We start from the raw sequence: 16,290 nt of genomic DNA, 5'->3' as shown, positions 1-16,290 counted from the left end.
CATAGACCCAGCGAACTGTTCTTAGAATATTTGTTCATATGGTCATGTTTGAAATTAACATGTGCTCCATGTTAATTGCTTTCCATTGGGATACGTTGATTTTTCTTCTGTCCCCAGCCTTGCTCTAGTTCTTAAATGATAGGTGCCTTGGCCAGAGATGGGAAACATTGAGGCCTGGGAGCCATATATAGCCTTCCAGCCCTCTCTGGACTCTCACCAGGTCACACCCCACCCCAGACCCTACTTTATACTCTCCTTGAAAGTGTCCTTGAAATCTGATCGTGCTTCTTGCTTGCCTGATTGGAAGGTAGGGAGGAGTGTGTAAGTGTGTGTAGAAACTAGCTTACCTTGCAGAGGTAAAATTCTCATTTGCTTTGGTCTTGCCCACTTTCGCCTCTGGCCCCACCTACCACTGCCATGTGCACCCTGGAAAGTTGCCTAGATGGCACCACAGCCCATGAGCTGAAAAATCTTCTCCACCCATGCTTTCAACCATAAACTTTAAATGTGGTTTAAAAGTGAACATGCAGCCTGCTACTGCACAGTGTGAAAATCACAGCTATTTCGCTCCTTCACCAGTCCTGCTGTAATGCCAAGGGCTAAACTGAACCCAAGCTTGATAATCTCTCTCTCTCTCTCTCTCTCTCTCTCTCTCTCTCTCTCTCTCTCTCTGAACAAACCTTGAACCGGGGTTCAGACATAATGCTAAGCACTCAGCAGCCATGGCAGGAGCAGAGAGGTGCAAAGCAGTCAGTTTTTGCACTGGGAATCAGCATGATGTGTGCTCACCTTTAAATCATAACCAAGGTTAAAAGTGACAAGTGAAGGCTGCTAGTGCTAAATGATGGTTTAACATTCCTTGTGTGATATTCTGGTTTGTTTTCAGATAACAGTGTACGTAAACAAAAATAAACTGCAACTTACTCGAGCAACTATCTGATGCAGAAGCAATAGAGACACACAGTTTAGTATCATGGATTTTGCATAACAGTTCGGTTATTTGACTACTACACTGCACATGTCTAAATGATCACAAATTGTAAATGTTTTTTTAAAAATGTGTCTGTGTCTTGCTTTGGTAAGCTTACTAACTGAAACTTTTTAATTGAAATTTCTTGTTATTAGGCCAGGTCATTAAGGCATGGGATATTGGGGTTGCCACCATGAAAAGGGGGGAGATCTGCCACCTGTTGTGTAAACCAGAATATGCATATGGTTCTGCTGGCAGTGTCCCAAAGATCCCCTCAAATGCAACACTCTTCTTTGAGGTTAGTGTATCTTTATTTGCTTATTTTATTTTGACTAAGTACATTGTTACCTAGTGAGTGTAATTTGCCAGTAATAGCAGATGTGCAGCACAATGTTTTATGGGCAGAAGTGAAGCAAACTAGCAATGATCATGAATCCATCCACTAAACTCCACAGTGTTGGAAGAGGCCCTGAGTTAACTAGATAGGATATTGTCATGGGAATCTTCCTGTAAAGGCTAAAATGCAGTTGGGGACCACTTTGATTGGTAGCCCAGGAAAAATACATATACTGTTTTTGGATCTAAATAAAGTGGGGTGCCACTGTTAATTCTGATAACACTAATCATCAGCCCATTGAAGGTGAAACTAAATTCAGGCAACTCTTCACCTCTTTCCCAGTAATCTCTCTGCCTCCCTATTCCTGCCCACCAGAATTAGAAGAGTTGGCAAGGATGCAGACAGAGGGGCTATAGCACACATTATGTGGAAACATGTTGAACCCCAATATCAACCAACCTACCTGTATTTGTTCTTTCAAAGAAAAACAGCTTCCAAGGGACACTGTTGATTCGTAAAACAAAAGGGAAGGGTGCTTAATTATTTTGATGCTTGCTGTTTCTCTACTTGAGCCCAGACATTTTGGACCCCATGGGGAGAAAAGCTGTTTAGGAGAGAATTTTAAGCTATGATTTTGGGGACAAGAATTGTGTCCTCTTTTTGCCTACTCAGAATCATCCCCTCCTGTCCCAAAATGGTGTGTGTGTATTTTTGAAGTTAATATTGTGGCCCTATTAGCTTTTTTTGTGTGATATATAGCTAGCCCCAAAGCTTAGGGCTTGTGCAAACATTTTAAGGCACAATGCAAGCATTTTCGCTCTTCTACCCTCTAATTACCCTACTCTTACTGCAGTAATGCTTGCTGTTCAAATGTAACAGAGGGGAGAACCTTGCTGACTGGGGAAAATCCTATGCTGTCACTGTTTTATAATGGGATATGCAATTTGCAGAGTGAGTAGGCATAGGCTTCAAATGTTGGAAAATCAGCTTGGGGTAGAAAATGCAGATTTGAGGGGAGAGTATTTGTTATCAAATTTTGCAACTCTTCAGAATTTTGTGAACATCATGCTGGAATGGGAGGAGTTGTGATTCATGAATAAATTCATTAGCATTGTGCAGCAGGGGCACATTAAGGCTCTGCAGGCTGTGGCAGAAGGTGAACAGAGGTAGACATTCTGGGTCAGCCTGACTCTCTATTCTTAACATATGCAGTAATGACAGAGACTGGGTAAGCACTGAGTACTTTTTACTTTTTAGCCAGTGCTGGCTTGCCACTGTTCTCCACCTCATAGGAACTTAGTTTCCAAGAAGGAACCATCCTTCACTGCTTTTCCCAGCTCCTATCTTTCCAGAATACTAATAATAATACAGTGGTACCTCAGGTTAAGAACTTAATTCATTCTGGAGGTCCATTCTCAACCTGAAACTGTTCTTAACCTGAAGCACCAGTTTAGCTAATGGGGCCTCCTGCTGCCGCTGTGCTGCCAGAGCATAATTTCTGTTCTCATCCTGAAGCAAAGTTCTTAACCCGAGGTACTATTTCTGGGTTAGTGGAGTCTGTAACCTGAAGCTTCTATAACCTGAAGTGTCTGTAACCTGATGTACCACTGTAATTACTTTTCAAAATACATTCCTGAAAAAAGTGAACCCCACACAACTGTTTCCAAAAACTGTTTCTATTTCTCTGTATTTTGAAGCCAGAAAGTTGCAAAGTAGCAAAGACAGAAAGCAGACATATTGGGGTTCAGCTTGCCCACAGCAGGAGTCCTTGCCCCCACTCCTCCACAGCATTTGCCTTCCAATAATTATTTCCAAACTAACACATATATCCATATAAATGAACATATGCAACATTTTTGCCAATTGGTACCCTCTTGGTTTGCGCCCTGGATATTTGAGCACCTAGCAACCCTCCAGGGGGAGCGGCACAGTGATTTGCTCATATGCCTGCTGTGCCTGCAAGCACTTAGTCACCTCAGAGTCATTGGAATACAGCCATACCTTGGGTTGTGAACGCTGCGGGTTGCGCGTTTTCGGGTTACAGACGCACCAAACCCAGAAGTACTGGAACGGGTTACTTCTGGGTTTCGGTGCTTGCACATGTGCAGAAGCACTAAATTGCACTTTGCACATGCGCAGAAGTGCCGAATCCCGTCACACGCATGTGCAGACACGGCGCTGCAGGTTGCGAATGTGCCTCCCATACAGATCACGTTCGCAATCCAAGGTTCCATTGTATATGCAAACAAAACATCAAATCTGTGTCTTATAATTCTTTATAGAATGCAGTGAAGTAGACAGATTGCACCCTAAATCTGGGGAAAAGTTGTTTCCAGATTTCTACAATTTATGACTTTTTCTAGTGAGGCCTTATGCAGATAAGGTAGCATTTGCTATATTGTGGGACTTCACTAGCTTGCTTCTCTTTCTCATTGTTTTGTCAGACTCTTTGTAGATTGGGCATATTTTGATCCCCACTCATTGGTTCTAAGAGCCGTAGTTTAGGGCTGGATTCACATGAGAACTCTGCCTGCAGTTGATGCTTTTTTGTTGCTTATGGTAAATCTGTGTGATAAGGAGATGGCTATCCCTGAGAAATATGGGAGCAGATGCTACGAATGGAGTGAATAATTCATATAGCCCTTTTGTCATGTGTAGGGTGGTAGTGGAAGCAGCTGACTAGGAGGATGGCCCATGTGAGTTAGCCCATAGATCCAGTGCTTGTGAGTGTTCCAACCCTTGTGGATTATCACACATTTGAAGTTTGGTCTTATTGTTGTTACCATTATTTTCAGATTGAGCTGCTAGATTTCAAGGGAGAGGATTTATTTGAGAATGGAGGCATCATCCGCAGAATCAAACAGAAAGGTGAAGGATACTCGAATCCCAACGAAGGAGCTGCTGTACAAAGTGAGTGTTGGTTTGCATGCAGGACTGCAAGGATGTTCATGTCAGTTGTTTGGAGCACTTGAAATCTAGGGGTACTTTGCTATCTCTGTTCATTACCAGCTCTTATTCATAGAGACAGAAATATATGAACTAACTGCCCTGGCAAACATCAGCTCCAAAACCTGTCCTTCCAACCTAATAATAATAATAATAATAATAATAATAATAATACTTAGCTTTGTTTAGAGGATTCAAGTGTAATGTTTACAACAACCCTGTAAGGAAAATCAGTATTATTATTCCACTATACTGCAGATGAGCTGAGGCTGAGAGAGAGTAGCTTGTCAAAGGAGGCCTAGTGAATCAAACCAGAGATTTTCTGATTTCACTGCTCAGTTGCTTAGCCACTGTGCTGAACCACCTTTCAACCATCAGTTTTTACTCCTGATCTCATGTGCCCAGATTCGTACAGCTACATTTCCCCATGTCACCCTATTTTCTAATATCTTCTTCTCAATTTTGCCTATTCCTTTTTTACCCTCCATCAGGTACATTCTTGAAACCTGAGCCTTTTCATCTTTCTCTGCTTTGTTATCAGCTTGAAGTAGCCACTTACTTCATGGGGTTCATCCCCGATTCTTCAGAATTCCATGTTTCTTCTGTTCTTGTCACAGCTGAAATTCAGTACAGATCAGAATGTGCACCTGCTTGCTGATGACCACGTAATGTTTCTTTTAAGGCTTTGACCTATTTAACAAAGACACATCTAGCACTTTAAGCACTTTCAGTTACTTTCATCTGCCGGGGAACTGGCAGCGTCAGACAATTTGATTAACTCCATAGTTTTGCACACCCCATATTCTTGCAGGCTTTGATGAACATCTAATCTACCAAATATATGTTCCACATGAAGCTTCATTTTCTCTCAGTTTACAAAAGCAATGGGGGTGTTGTTGTTTGAGAACTGTTCTTGTTTGAAAAGCTGAGTATTAACACTCAATAGGCTTTGAAAAACAGTTGTGTTTTTGTTTTAGAATCTGTAACAAAGACCTTTCCTCTTCTGCTATCCAGTTCCTGGTTTCAGTTTAGAACACACTGATTCTTTTTTCTTGGTAAATCCAACTGAATAAGCACCAGGACTACTGGGTTCTGAGGGTGTAGCCCAGGGGTAGGGAACCTGTGGCCCATCAGATGTCGCTGAACTACGGATCTTGTCATCCCTAATGACTGGCCATGCTAGCTGGGGGTAATGGAGTCCAACAACATCTGAAAAGCCACAGGTTCCTCACCCATGGCTTAATGGAAAATATTATAAAGCGAGGGCAGTTAGCTGCTGAGGGAAGGGTTTGCTGGTAGGTCACCTGAGTTCTGAGTCATAGTAATCCTTTTTCTGTCATAAGGACCCCTGTGGTAATGACTGCAAACCATCCTTAAATTCTACAGCTGTAAATTTTTGGCTGCAGGATTTCTAACTGATAAACGGAAGAAAACTGGAAGGTGTAAAAATGGATAATCCAGGCTTTAGTGTCTCATTTACAGTGTTCAGATCTTGAAGTTCAGTAGTAGGGCACATGCTGGGCAAGCAGAAGGCCTCAGGTTCAGTCCCTGGTACAGTGGTGCCCCGCAAGACGAATGCCTCACAAGACGAAAAACCCGCAAGACGAAAGGGTTTTCCGTCGCGGAGGCGCTTCGCAAGACGAAGTTCCCTATGGGCTTGCTTCGCAAGACGAAAACGTCTTGCGAGTCTCGCCATTCCCCCCCCCGCTTTTCCCCCCTTATTCAAAGCCGCTAAGCCGTTAATAGCCTTCTAACAGCTTAGCCGCTAAGCCTGCTAAGCCGCTAATAGCGCTAAATCGCTAATAGCGCTAATCCGCTTAGCCGCTAATGGAGTTGCTTCGCAAGACGAAAAAAACCGCTAGACAGGTGGCTTTACACCTGGAGGATTATAAAGAAAGACATGGAAATTTGGGGGAGGATGAAACTCTCCTTTTTGGGGAGGATAGCTGTTGTTAAAATGAACATTCTGCCCAGAATGTTATTTTTATTCCAAACCATCCCCATACTTAAAGGCCTAAAACAATGTAAAGAGTGGCAGAGAGCCTTGGCAAAGTATATTTGGCAGGGGAAAAGGCCACGGATAAAAATGAAAATTTTGATAGATAAAAAAGAAAGAGGGGGTTTTTTCTCTCCCGGACCTAAGTTTATACTATGAAGCGGCTTGTATACTTTGGTTAAAAGATTGGATAAAACTGGAGAATAGAGAGCTACTGGACCTGGAAGGCTTTAATAATCGGTACGGATGGCATTCGTACCTTTGGTATGGGAAAGTGAAAGTCCACAAGAGTTTCTTAGACCATATTTTTAGGGGACCATTATATCAAGCATGGGAAAGGAACAAAAACCTCCTTGAAAGAAAGACCCCATGGTGGATTTCACCAATAGAGGCTTTAACGGTCAAGAAAATAAATATGGAGGAGATAAACGCCACCTATGAAGAAATGTTAAGAAAAACAGACCAAGGGCCCAAACTTAGACCTTATGAAGAAATAAAAAATTTATTCACTGGTTGGCTGCAATACCACCAGGTGAATGATTTGTTAAAAGAGGATAAGAGGAAGGTGGGTTTTGATGATAAAAAATCAAAATTTAATATAGAAGTAATAGAAGGCAAAAACAAAACCCTGTCCAGAATTTATGATATACTATTAGAGTGGTACACAAAGGACGAGGAGGTGAAGGAGGCAATGATTAAATGGGCAATTGACTTTGGTTATAATATTGATTTCGAAAGGTGGATAGAAGTTTGGAATTGTAACATAAAGTTCACAGCATGTATGGCACTGAGAGAAAATATCTGGAAGATGCTATATAGATGGTACCACACCCCTGTGAAACTGGCCAAAATGTATAGATTAAAGGACAAGATATGCTGGAAATGTGGCGAGGTGGAGGGTGACCTATATCATTTATGGTGGACATGTAAAAAGGTGAAAGGCTTTTGGGAATCAATTTATAATGAACTTAAAAAAATATTTAAGTATACCTTTCCCAAGAGGCCTGAAGCCTTCTTGTTGGGAATGATGGATAAAGAAATTAAAAAGGAAGATAGGACGATATTCCTCTACGCCACCACAGCAGCGAGAATTATGTTGGCACAATATTGGAAAGTGGAAACTATCCCCAATATAAAGGACTGGCAGATTAGAATGGTAAACTATGCTGAGCTTGACAAATTAACAGGTAAAATAAGAGATCAGGATGAACAGAAATTTCTGAAAAATTGGAGCAAATTTTGGAAATATATTGGAATAAATGTTTAAAGTGAACTGACGGGGTTAGAACAATACGACCAGCGAGTGAATTTAAGACTATAGATTGAAAATCAAATACGTAATGGAAGGAGATATTTGATACTTATCAAAAGGATGGAAGGAAGTGGAAGGAAGTTCAGATTGTGTGTTTTTCTTTTTTCGGATGAGTGTTTTTTCTTTTTTTTTTTTTCTTTTCTCTTTTCTTTGTAATTTTCTCTTTGTATTTTCTTATATGTCTGTTTTTGTGTATAACTTCAATAAAAATGCATTTAAAAAAAGAAAAAGAAAAAGAAAAAAACCGCTAGACAAAGAGAATCGCGGAACGGATTCTTTTCGTCTTGCAAGGCTCCACTGTATCTGCAGGTAGGGCTAGGAAAGGTCCTTCCTGAAACCTTGGAGAGCAGCTGTCATTCATTGTCAGCAGCACAGAACTATATAAACCAGCGATCTTACCTGGAATAAGACACCTTGCTATTCTGGATGCATAATTGTAATGACAGTGCTTTGGGACACACCATACAGCATCCTTTATCAGTCTCAAAACCGTGCTTTGTATATGATTATGATTACAATCTCACATAGGTTTTTCTTCTGAACTCATTATGTAAGGCATGTAGTGGCAGGCACATTTGTGATAGGTATCTAAAACCAGGCAGCATATTGTCAGTTTTATGTTGCCTCTCCTTTGGGAATAAGGCTACCTATTCTTCCTCCCTCCCCACTTGGCTAAATCCCGGATGATTGAGGTTTACAGGAAATAGCTGTTGAAGTCTGTGGTTTATTTCAAGTTTAAAAACATGTCCAAAGGGGTTGTTGCAGGAACAGTAGGGTAGTTTAGTGGAGTCTTCCAAGAAGCTTCTTTCTAGCAAGCTGGAAGTTCCCAAGGGCTCTCCCTCCCTTCCTCTTGGTTGGAACATTTGTGCCAGACCACAACTCCCACATGAGAAAAACAAACCAACGAAACTTCATTGGTAAGCTGCAGACACCTTTTTTTAAGGTTGCTATTTGTATACTAATGAAGTACATTTTACAGTTTATTATGCAACAAGTAATTTATCTGCCTAAGTAATACTTGCTTGTTGACATGGAATAAGAAAAGTTTTTGTAGTATGATCCGACGTGTGTACTCAAGTCCCACTGAGTTAGATTAGACTTCCTTGCAATAAAGTATGCCTACAGCAAAAGGCTTTGCAATTAGGATTTCAACTCCCAATGAGAATTCTGAGTAGTCATGTTCAGAACTGAATTGTAAATTTATTAGCAATTTGTTCTTTTCCTGATTAGTTTATTAATTCAGAAGTGTTTTCAGTATCTTATAGATTTAGTTGTGTGGTTCACGAAAATAACATGACTCTTAAACTAAAGCAGAGATATTAATTTAATGATTAAGTTTATTCCCTTTGAACAGCTTCTTTGTGAGAATCATGGAAATAAAGCCATCTGCAGCAGTCTTCAGAATACATGAAGTGTAACCCAGGGGAAATTGGGCACGTTAAGAGACAGTGATACCAAGTGCCCACCTTCCTGCCCCCAGTTGGTCCCCATATTGTCAGTAAAGCAGAAGTAGAGATGGGATGTTTTGAAGAAACTAAATTTATGTTTGCTACCTCTGTTTCTTGTTCCAGTAGATAAATGCCTCTGGATTGAGAGCCGCATTTCAGACTCGTTGTCAGCTACTGTGAAGTGGAAATGTGCTGATAATTTGACTTGAATAGAGCAGGTTGGCAGAAAACCAGAAGAGTAGTTATGATTGCATTTAGAAGCCAAGCAGGTGGTAAAACCTCGGCAACTGTGCTTTAACTGATAGTGTTTCTGCTCAGTTTTAGTAAAACCCAATATTAACTTGGGAGCTGATACAAAGATTCCTGGCAATTATATTACTGCTATAATTAGAATGGGAGAAAATATGCATGGAGTAGAATTGAAGTCTTTGAGCAGGATTTTTGTAGACAGTGTTATTAGCTTGACTGATGGGGCATAATTCACATCTCTGCTTCCTAAAACACAGGCTGGAGTTGAATATTTGCATTCCAAGTTGTGTTACAGCCCCTCTGCTGTTTTAATCAGAGTACAAATTGCTGTCAGTGCACAGAGTTCATGTGCCAGCCACATTCAGAACACAGTGTTCTGTGCTCTTCAAAACAAAATTGCTCTAGGCACTGAGAGAACAATAAGTTAGCTCAGCAGCTGAAGTGATGTTCCCTGGTCTGGCTAGAGTTTCTGACTGTGTAATCCAAGTGTAATTCTATCCAAATGATCTGCTTTAGGCAGCACTTAAGTAACTTTGATAATCAAGTTGTGGAGTTTTTCTGATATCATGTTTATACAATTCATATGAAATCACTTCCTCTAATAATGAATGGAGGTTGTCCAAAGTGCCTATCAACTTGGAAGCAAAAGAAAAGCACCCCAAAATAAGGGACATGTTTCTGTACAGTTAGGGGGTTTCCTGGGTATGGAGAAGTATAAACGTTTGCAAATCTAAACCCTCCAAAAATGGCTTAGTGAGGACTTTCAAGGACTGAGGGCATAGAGATAACAAAGTTCACACTGAATGAATCCCAAATACAGGAACTAAGGTTTTTTGCTGCTACTTTTTGCGCAGTGTATGATTGAAAGCAACTGAGAGAAATAATATTAGTACAGTGTGTCAGTTGGGGATAATGGGGGTGGGAGGAGTTGAGGACAGGTTGAGAGCCGTTGAGACATAGACCACGATCAGGCACATTGATCTCAGTGCAATAAATCATGATTTATTTGGGTGAAAATGAGCTGTGTGCCATGTGTTCCCTCCTTACTCTTTCCCTTGTGCACCCAGCTTTCACAAAAATTTCTTCCATTTCTTAAACTGAAATGATTTCCTGTGCCATCAGCTGGGTAATGGTAGTTTAACAAACTCTGGAAGGAGCTTATTTGGCTGAAGACTGTTACTTTTGAACCCAGCCACAGATTTGACAATGTTGGTTGAAAAACAAAGGGAAACCTAGGAGGAGTTGATTGCATGGGTCTTTTCCACCCAATCACATCACCCATCTAAACTGAGCATCAGTTTGAGGAGGCCAAAGACTCCCATGTTGCTGGTGTAATTGGAATCCTTCCAAACACTCCCCAACGACTTACCATAGGGAGCATACTTACACACTGCTGGGCAATATACTGTATGTGAAAGAGTCATAAAAGAAGTCCTTAATCTCCAGAAATGTTCTTTTATAATGTTTAGTATTTATAAATCAGTTTTGCATTTTATAATTATATAATATTATATATCAGTTATATATTATACTATAATGTATCATATGTTTATTACGGTATATTATTTTAGCTCAGTGACAGAACACATGTTTTACATGTGAAAGGTTCAGTGTTGGCATCCCCAGGATAGGGATAGGTGCATGCAGAGTTTGTCTGAGGCAGCTTAGCCTTCTGAAGTCTTGGGCAAGTGTACCCAGCTGCCCCCTACCCTCTGCATGCACCTGAGTAGGGCTGCATTGAATTGCAGGGGGTTGGACTAGATGACCCTTTGGATCCCTTCCAACTCCACAATTCTATGATTCTATGGCTGGGAAAGACTCCTGTCTGAAACCCCAGAGAGCTATTGCCAGTCACCGTAGGTAATTGCTTCAAGAGCTAGGTATCTTCAGTAGAAAGCAGGACAGAACTGAAGAGATTGCTACATAGGGAGGAAGTGAGGGATATACTTCTGTGCATGTCACTAGGACTGAAGTGAAGTTCACCCTTCAGAAATACCTAATATGATTTGTCTTTGTTCATGTTAATGAAGCTTATGATGGATGGTTGCAATACTGTTGCATTATGCCCTGCTGAGTTCTGGCATCTAGTTATGTTTTTGTTTCTGCGTGGTGTTCATGCTTGATGATCAGCAGACATCTAGAAATCTTGATGTTTGCTTTCTATGCAAATGGTGGTCAAGGGAGAGGGTTGTTCTGGTTTCTTTTTATTATTATTTACATGAGAAATGTATTTTTTGGTTGAACATACAGTGCTGGCTTAGGGGTGAGAAGACCATAGGTTTAGAAGCATTAGGCAAAGAGGTGGAAGTGTGCCAGGATTGAAATTGTTTCTTCGCAGCCTGTGTTCTTTGATTTGCTGCTCTCTAGTAGAAACCTGAGTAGAAAGTACAGTTCCTGTAGCCCTGTGTGTGATGAATGACTAACCATCTACAACTTTTAATGAAGTATTGCTCTAAATTCAGAGACTGGCCTGCTGTTCACAGGGCTGCTTTTCCAGCTATTATGAATGTTCTGGAAAGAGGCACTAGCAGTGCTGATCTCTCAGCTGCCTGCCCTCCACCTTATTCAGTGCACCAAGTACAATGTGAGCATTCCATTCCAAGTACAGTTTAAAGGATGAACCTTGTTGTTCCTTGCTTTTTGGCTAGAGGAGAGATCTCTAGCTATCAGAAACACATAGCTATGTGAACCCTGACCATCATCTGATTCACAGGGCTTTCATAGGTCCATGCATGAGACTTTACAGGTGCCACCAATAAGCTCATGGTGGTGCCTGCAAACCTTCTTTAACTCAGCCATGTCTTTACCTGCCATCTTATATGGCATCTAGGGATAGGTTATCTCTGTTTTTCATTTTTCCAATCTTACATTCAGTTCTCCAGGTTTCTGTAATTATATTTTGAGATCAGCAGTTTCCTCTTTTAGGAAGAATAAAAGTTGGTATCTTTCATTTCATTCCCCTCTGCTGGTTTAGGAGAACACTTCATGCACCTGATGAAGTGGGCTCTGGGCTACAAACACCTATGCTGCAATAAATTTGTTCATCTTTAAGATGTGTCACAGAACTGTTTGTTGCATATCTTTCAAGTCAGTTTTTTTAATATCTGAGAGTGAATGTGTTATTTTACCTTGTTGTGTTCTAGCACTAAGTATCATGTAGTTTTCCTTTAAAGAAAACTTTGTAGCTCTTATTGCATGTGGCTAGCAGATACAGCTATAACAATATTTGCACACTTTGCAATAATCAATCTTAGATTTACAAGTCAGCATGTCAAAACTCAATATCTGGATCCAGCAGAGCTGCTTAGAAACCAGGAAGCAGACTAACCATTATGTGTTGCTTTGTCCTTGTTCCAGAAAGGCACAGTTAGTCCTTATGGGAACATAGTGTTTTATACAGCACTTGTTCTTTCTTTCTTTCTTTCTTTCTTATTTCCTCTTTCTTTCTTTCTTTCTTTCTTTCTTTCTTTCTTTCTTTCTTTCTTTCTTTCTTTCTTTCTTTCTGGGAGGCACTTATATATGCAAACAGATGTTCAGTCAGAATGTCCACATAGCTTTGTTAATCCAGGTAATATTTCTGTTGTGCAAGTGTATTACTGTAATTTTACTATTTGACTTCGCACCACAATCTGGCCCAGTCACAAACAGGAAGTACAAAGATTTACAAATGGATAGCAGTATGTAGTTATAACAGTGCAGCAACCTGTGGCCTGTTCTACAGCAGTTATTGTTGCATGCTCTGCTTAGTAAGGGAAGGGAAGACAAGGGAAGACTGTCTAGTAGCCCTTCCTGGCTAAACAATTCCTTTCTCTAAACTGAGCCCTTCATGACTCCAGTAAACACAGAGGATTTCTAGATTGCTGCACAGGGTCACAGAGGAAACTTTCCCTGCTAGCACTGGCGGAAGAAGAGGAGTGCGGCGCAATCCCAGCAGCGCGATCCCAGTAGGGGGCCATTTCGGCTCCCCCCCATGCGCGGTGGGTGCCATGCCCCTGCAGGTGCCATGCCACACCCCTGCGGGCGGTGCTCCACACCCCCGGGACGCGTGCCAGCCCCGCCCCCACCTGCTCTCCACACCCCGGTGCCGGAGCATGAAGCTCTGCCACTGCCTGCCAGTGCCGTGCAGGTGCCCTTGTATAGTATTTTTATGCTGGGGCAGAGTGCCAGTAGCTTTTGCAACACTGTGTCCCAGTTTAAATACAAAAACACCAGTTGCAAGCTCACTTCTGCATCAGGAGCCTACTGCCCAGTGCTAGGAGCTGTGATGTCTATGCAATGGCTCTGAAAACTGGGCCACAACATGACTAAACTAATTTATTTGTAGAAAAACTTTTACTAGACTCTGAAAACTTCAAAGACAGTAGAAATCATCTGAAGTACTCAACTCTGTTGGCTAGAGGTCTCATTTTAGAGATGTATTTATATATTGATGTTTAATACATCACAGCAGTTTACCACAATATTAAGACATAAAACCAAACAATAAAATCAATGGAACAGAATAGAAAAAAATTCAGCAGGCATTTAAAAGATGGCACAGAAGTCTCCTGGTGAATTTCTATTGCAGAGAGTCATGGGCAATGTGGCTTTGGGGTTTATATTGGGGCCCGAATGCTGACAAAAATGTGTTTTAGCCATGAAGTGCTTTAATGCCTGTCAAAATATTTGCAGTCAAACAGTGCTTTACAGTGCATTGTTGTTTTCTTTCTCATACAGTCCATCTGAAAGGATTCTGTGATGGCAGAATGTTTGATTGCAGAGATGTAGCATTCACTGTTGGAGAAGGAGAAGACCATGACATTCCCATTGGAATTGACAAAGCTCTGGAGAAGATGCAAAGGGGAGAAAATTGTATCCTACATATTGGAGCACAGTAAGAAACTTGAGATTTCTCCCGTCTCTCTCAATATTTTCAGTAGTTGGTGTGATAAAGCAGAGATGTGGAGCCACCCTCTGAACACAGGTGTTGCTTCAGCTTATCAAGCTGGTGCTTGAGCCGGGCAGCTGTGAGGTTGATCCTGTGTGGATGTACTGCCAGAGCCAATATTGTGCTCCTGTCAATGTTTTTACACAGCCACAACATCACCACCACCACACAGCTCTGGCCTGGTCCCATTCAGGTAAGCTGTAGCAGTGCTGGTTTTGGGAGGGCAACTTCACAGCTCTGCCTCACCATACTGACCACTCCTGTCTGTCTCTTACACATGCACATGCTACACATCTTCTACAGCATTCAACTCTAATGTAAGCAAAGATGCATTTAGACATTATTTTGCCACAGGTTCTGTGGCTGTGGCTCCAGTGTGCCAGAGTGTTTTGATTGCTGGATTTTGAACACACACAGTTACCCACAATGCAGAGCAGTCCTGTAGTTTTTTTAAAAATAAATACTGCTGTTTGATCTTGATCAGCTTTCCTTCAAAGTAAGTTTACCAGATTTTTTTCAATGAATCCGGGGACACTTTTCAACTTCAATGGATTTTGTATGGGGACTGATTTGTAAATCCGGGGACTGTCCCCGGGAAACGGGGATGTCTGGTAACCTTATCTCAAAGCAGCTTCAATCTGAAAGGAAAACTTCACAGTTAAGCTCTGGTGTGTACATTTGAGTCACCTATTGCACATGTGTAGACAATAGCCTCATGAATAGGAGTTGCGGGATATAGGCAAGGAAACAAACAGGTAAAGCGCAATGGGTGGCGACATCACTGTCCCCTCTCAGGTATATACAGCAACATACAAATGCAAATTGAAATGCAAGGGAGGAAATTACCTTGCTGTGCTTTAAGCTACTAACACATGCATATTCTGTGTTAACCTTTGTCGCAAGTGAGGCGATTAAAATATGTTAAAGCAAACCAATTGTGCATGTAAAGTGTTTTTGTTAAATGATTTTCTATCGTAATACAGCTCTTGCAATTAATAGTGCCAGAACTACATTCTATTGCTAGCTAATAGTAGGAATCTTACATATGTCCTCTGAGGTATTATCTCTCTTAAAAAAATAGAGTAAAATAATTCACATCTGGCAGATTTTAAGGGTTGGAGTAGAAAGAATTTAGGCAATAATTCCAAATATTATTATCTATTTACCCTTCTAAAGTTTAGTGTGATTATGGAAGATCCTAAGACATTTGTGAAAAATCTGATTACTGAAAAATAAATGCATGTTCCATTGAAGAAGGTATTAAAATTGAGTAGGAAGCAAGGTATATAATAGTATCTAATCTGAATACAAAGGAAGTAATGATAAGCCTAGTATAGTGTGTACAATCTGTGTGTGTTGCCACAGATGAGTTACTTGGCCACTGGTTTCCTAGGCAACATCTGTTTTGTTTCCAGGGGCCGATGTGTAGCTACCCACTGTTATCTCCACGTGAGCGCAAATATTCAGAATGCTGAATTAAGTGCCTCATCCTATGCTGTTTTTGTTTAGTATTTTGTTTCCATGCTTTGTTTTAGATATGGATTTGGTGAAGCAGGGAAGCTTAAATTTGGCATAGGGCCAAATGCTGAACTTGTGTATGAAGTTACACTGAAAAGCTTTGAAAAGGTGAGAATGGGATTTTTTTGCAATTGTAAACAGCTATAATACACACACACACACACACACACACACACACACACACACGGCTGACATTTACCTACAATATCTCTTCTGCAATGAAAGCATTTAGGATGTCCTGTTCTCTCTCCCCCTCCCTGCCTCTGCATGTTTGTGACAAAGCTTGGTAAGGCAGATACGTCAACTAAGGTCACAGTGTTCTTGTGAGTGTGTTTGTTTTATTGTTTTGGGTGGGGTCCAATACTTGTTCTGGGCTTGTTCCTTTTGTACTTCTTTTTTTTCCCTGGGCTGCAGACAAAAAAAATCATGTCCTGCCAAACAGCACTAAGAGGAGGGCAGGGCAGAACTGCCAAACAGGCTGTGCCCTCTTTGGGGTGCTGGAGAATGTACCCATCTCTGTACCGTATAGTAAAGGAACAAGATGTACATAAGGTGGAGCTGTGCTTTTATAGTCTATACTGGGGAAT

General features: G+C 41.1%; 1 protein-coding gene across 5 annotated transcripts in view; it reads left to right on the top strand.

The window, feature by feature from the left end:
- The window catches only part of FKBP5 (FKBP prolyl isomerase 5), a 56,850-nt gene that overhangs the window by 24,679 nt on the left and 15,881 nt on the right, over positions 1-16,290 (top strand). For all 5 annotated transcript variants that reach the window (XM_077928855.1, XM_028733965.2, XM_028733967.2 and 2 more), the window contains 4 exons: positions 1,126-1,268; positions 4,103-4,217; positions 13,975-14,131; positions 15,721-15,811. In XM_077928855.1, coding sequence (XP_077784981.1) covers positions 1,126-1,268; positions 4,103-4,217; positions 13,975-14,131; positions 15,721-15,811 — 506 coding nt within the window. The remainder of the gene's footprint in view (positions 1-1,125; positions 1,269-4,102; positions 4,218-13,974; positions 14,132-15,720; positions 15,812-16,290) is intronic.

Source organism: Podarcis muralis, chromosome 5 (assembly GCF_964188315.1).
Source record: "Podarcis muralis chromosome 5, rPodMur119.hap1.1, whole genome shotgun sequence".
Classification (NCBI taxonomy): domain Eukaryota; kingdom Metazoa; phylum Chordata; class Lepidosauria; order Squamata; family Lacertidae; genus Podarcis; species Podarcis muralis.
Note: the sequence above shows the minus strand (reverse complement) of the source record. Positions and strands in the feature narration are given on the sequence as shown.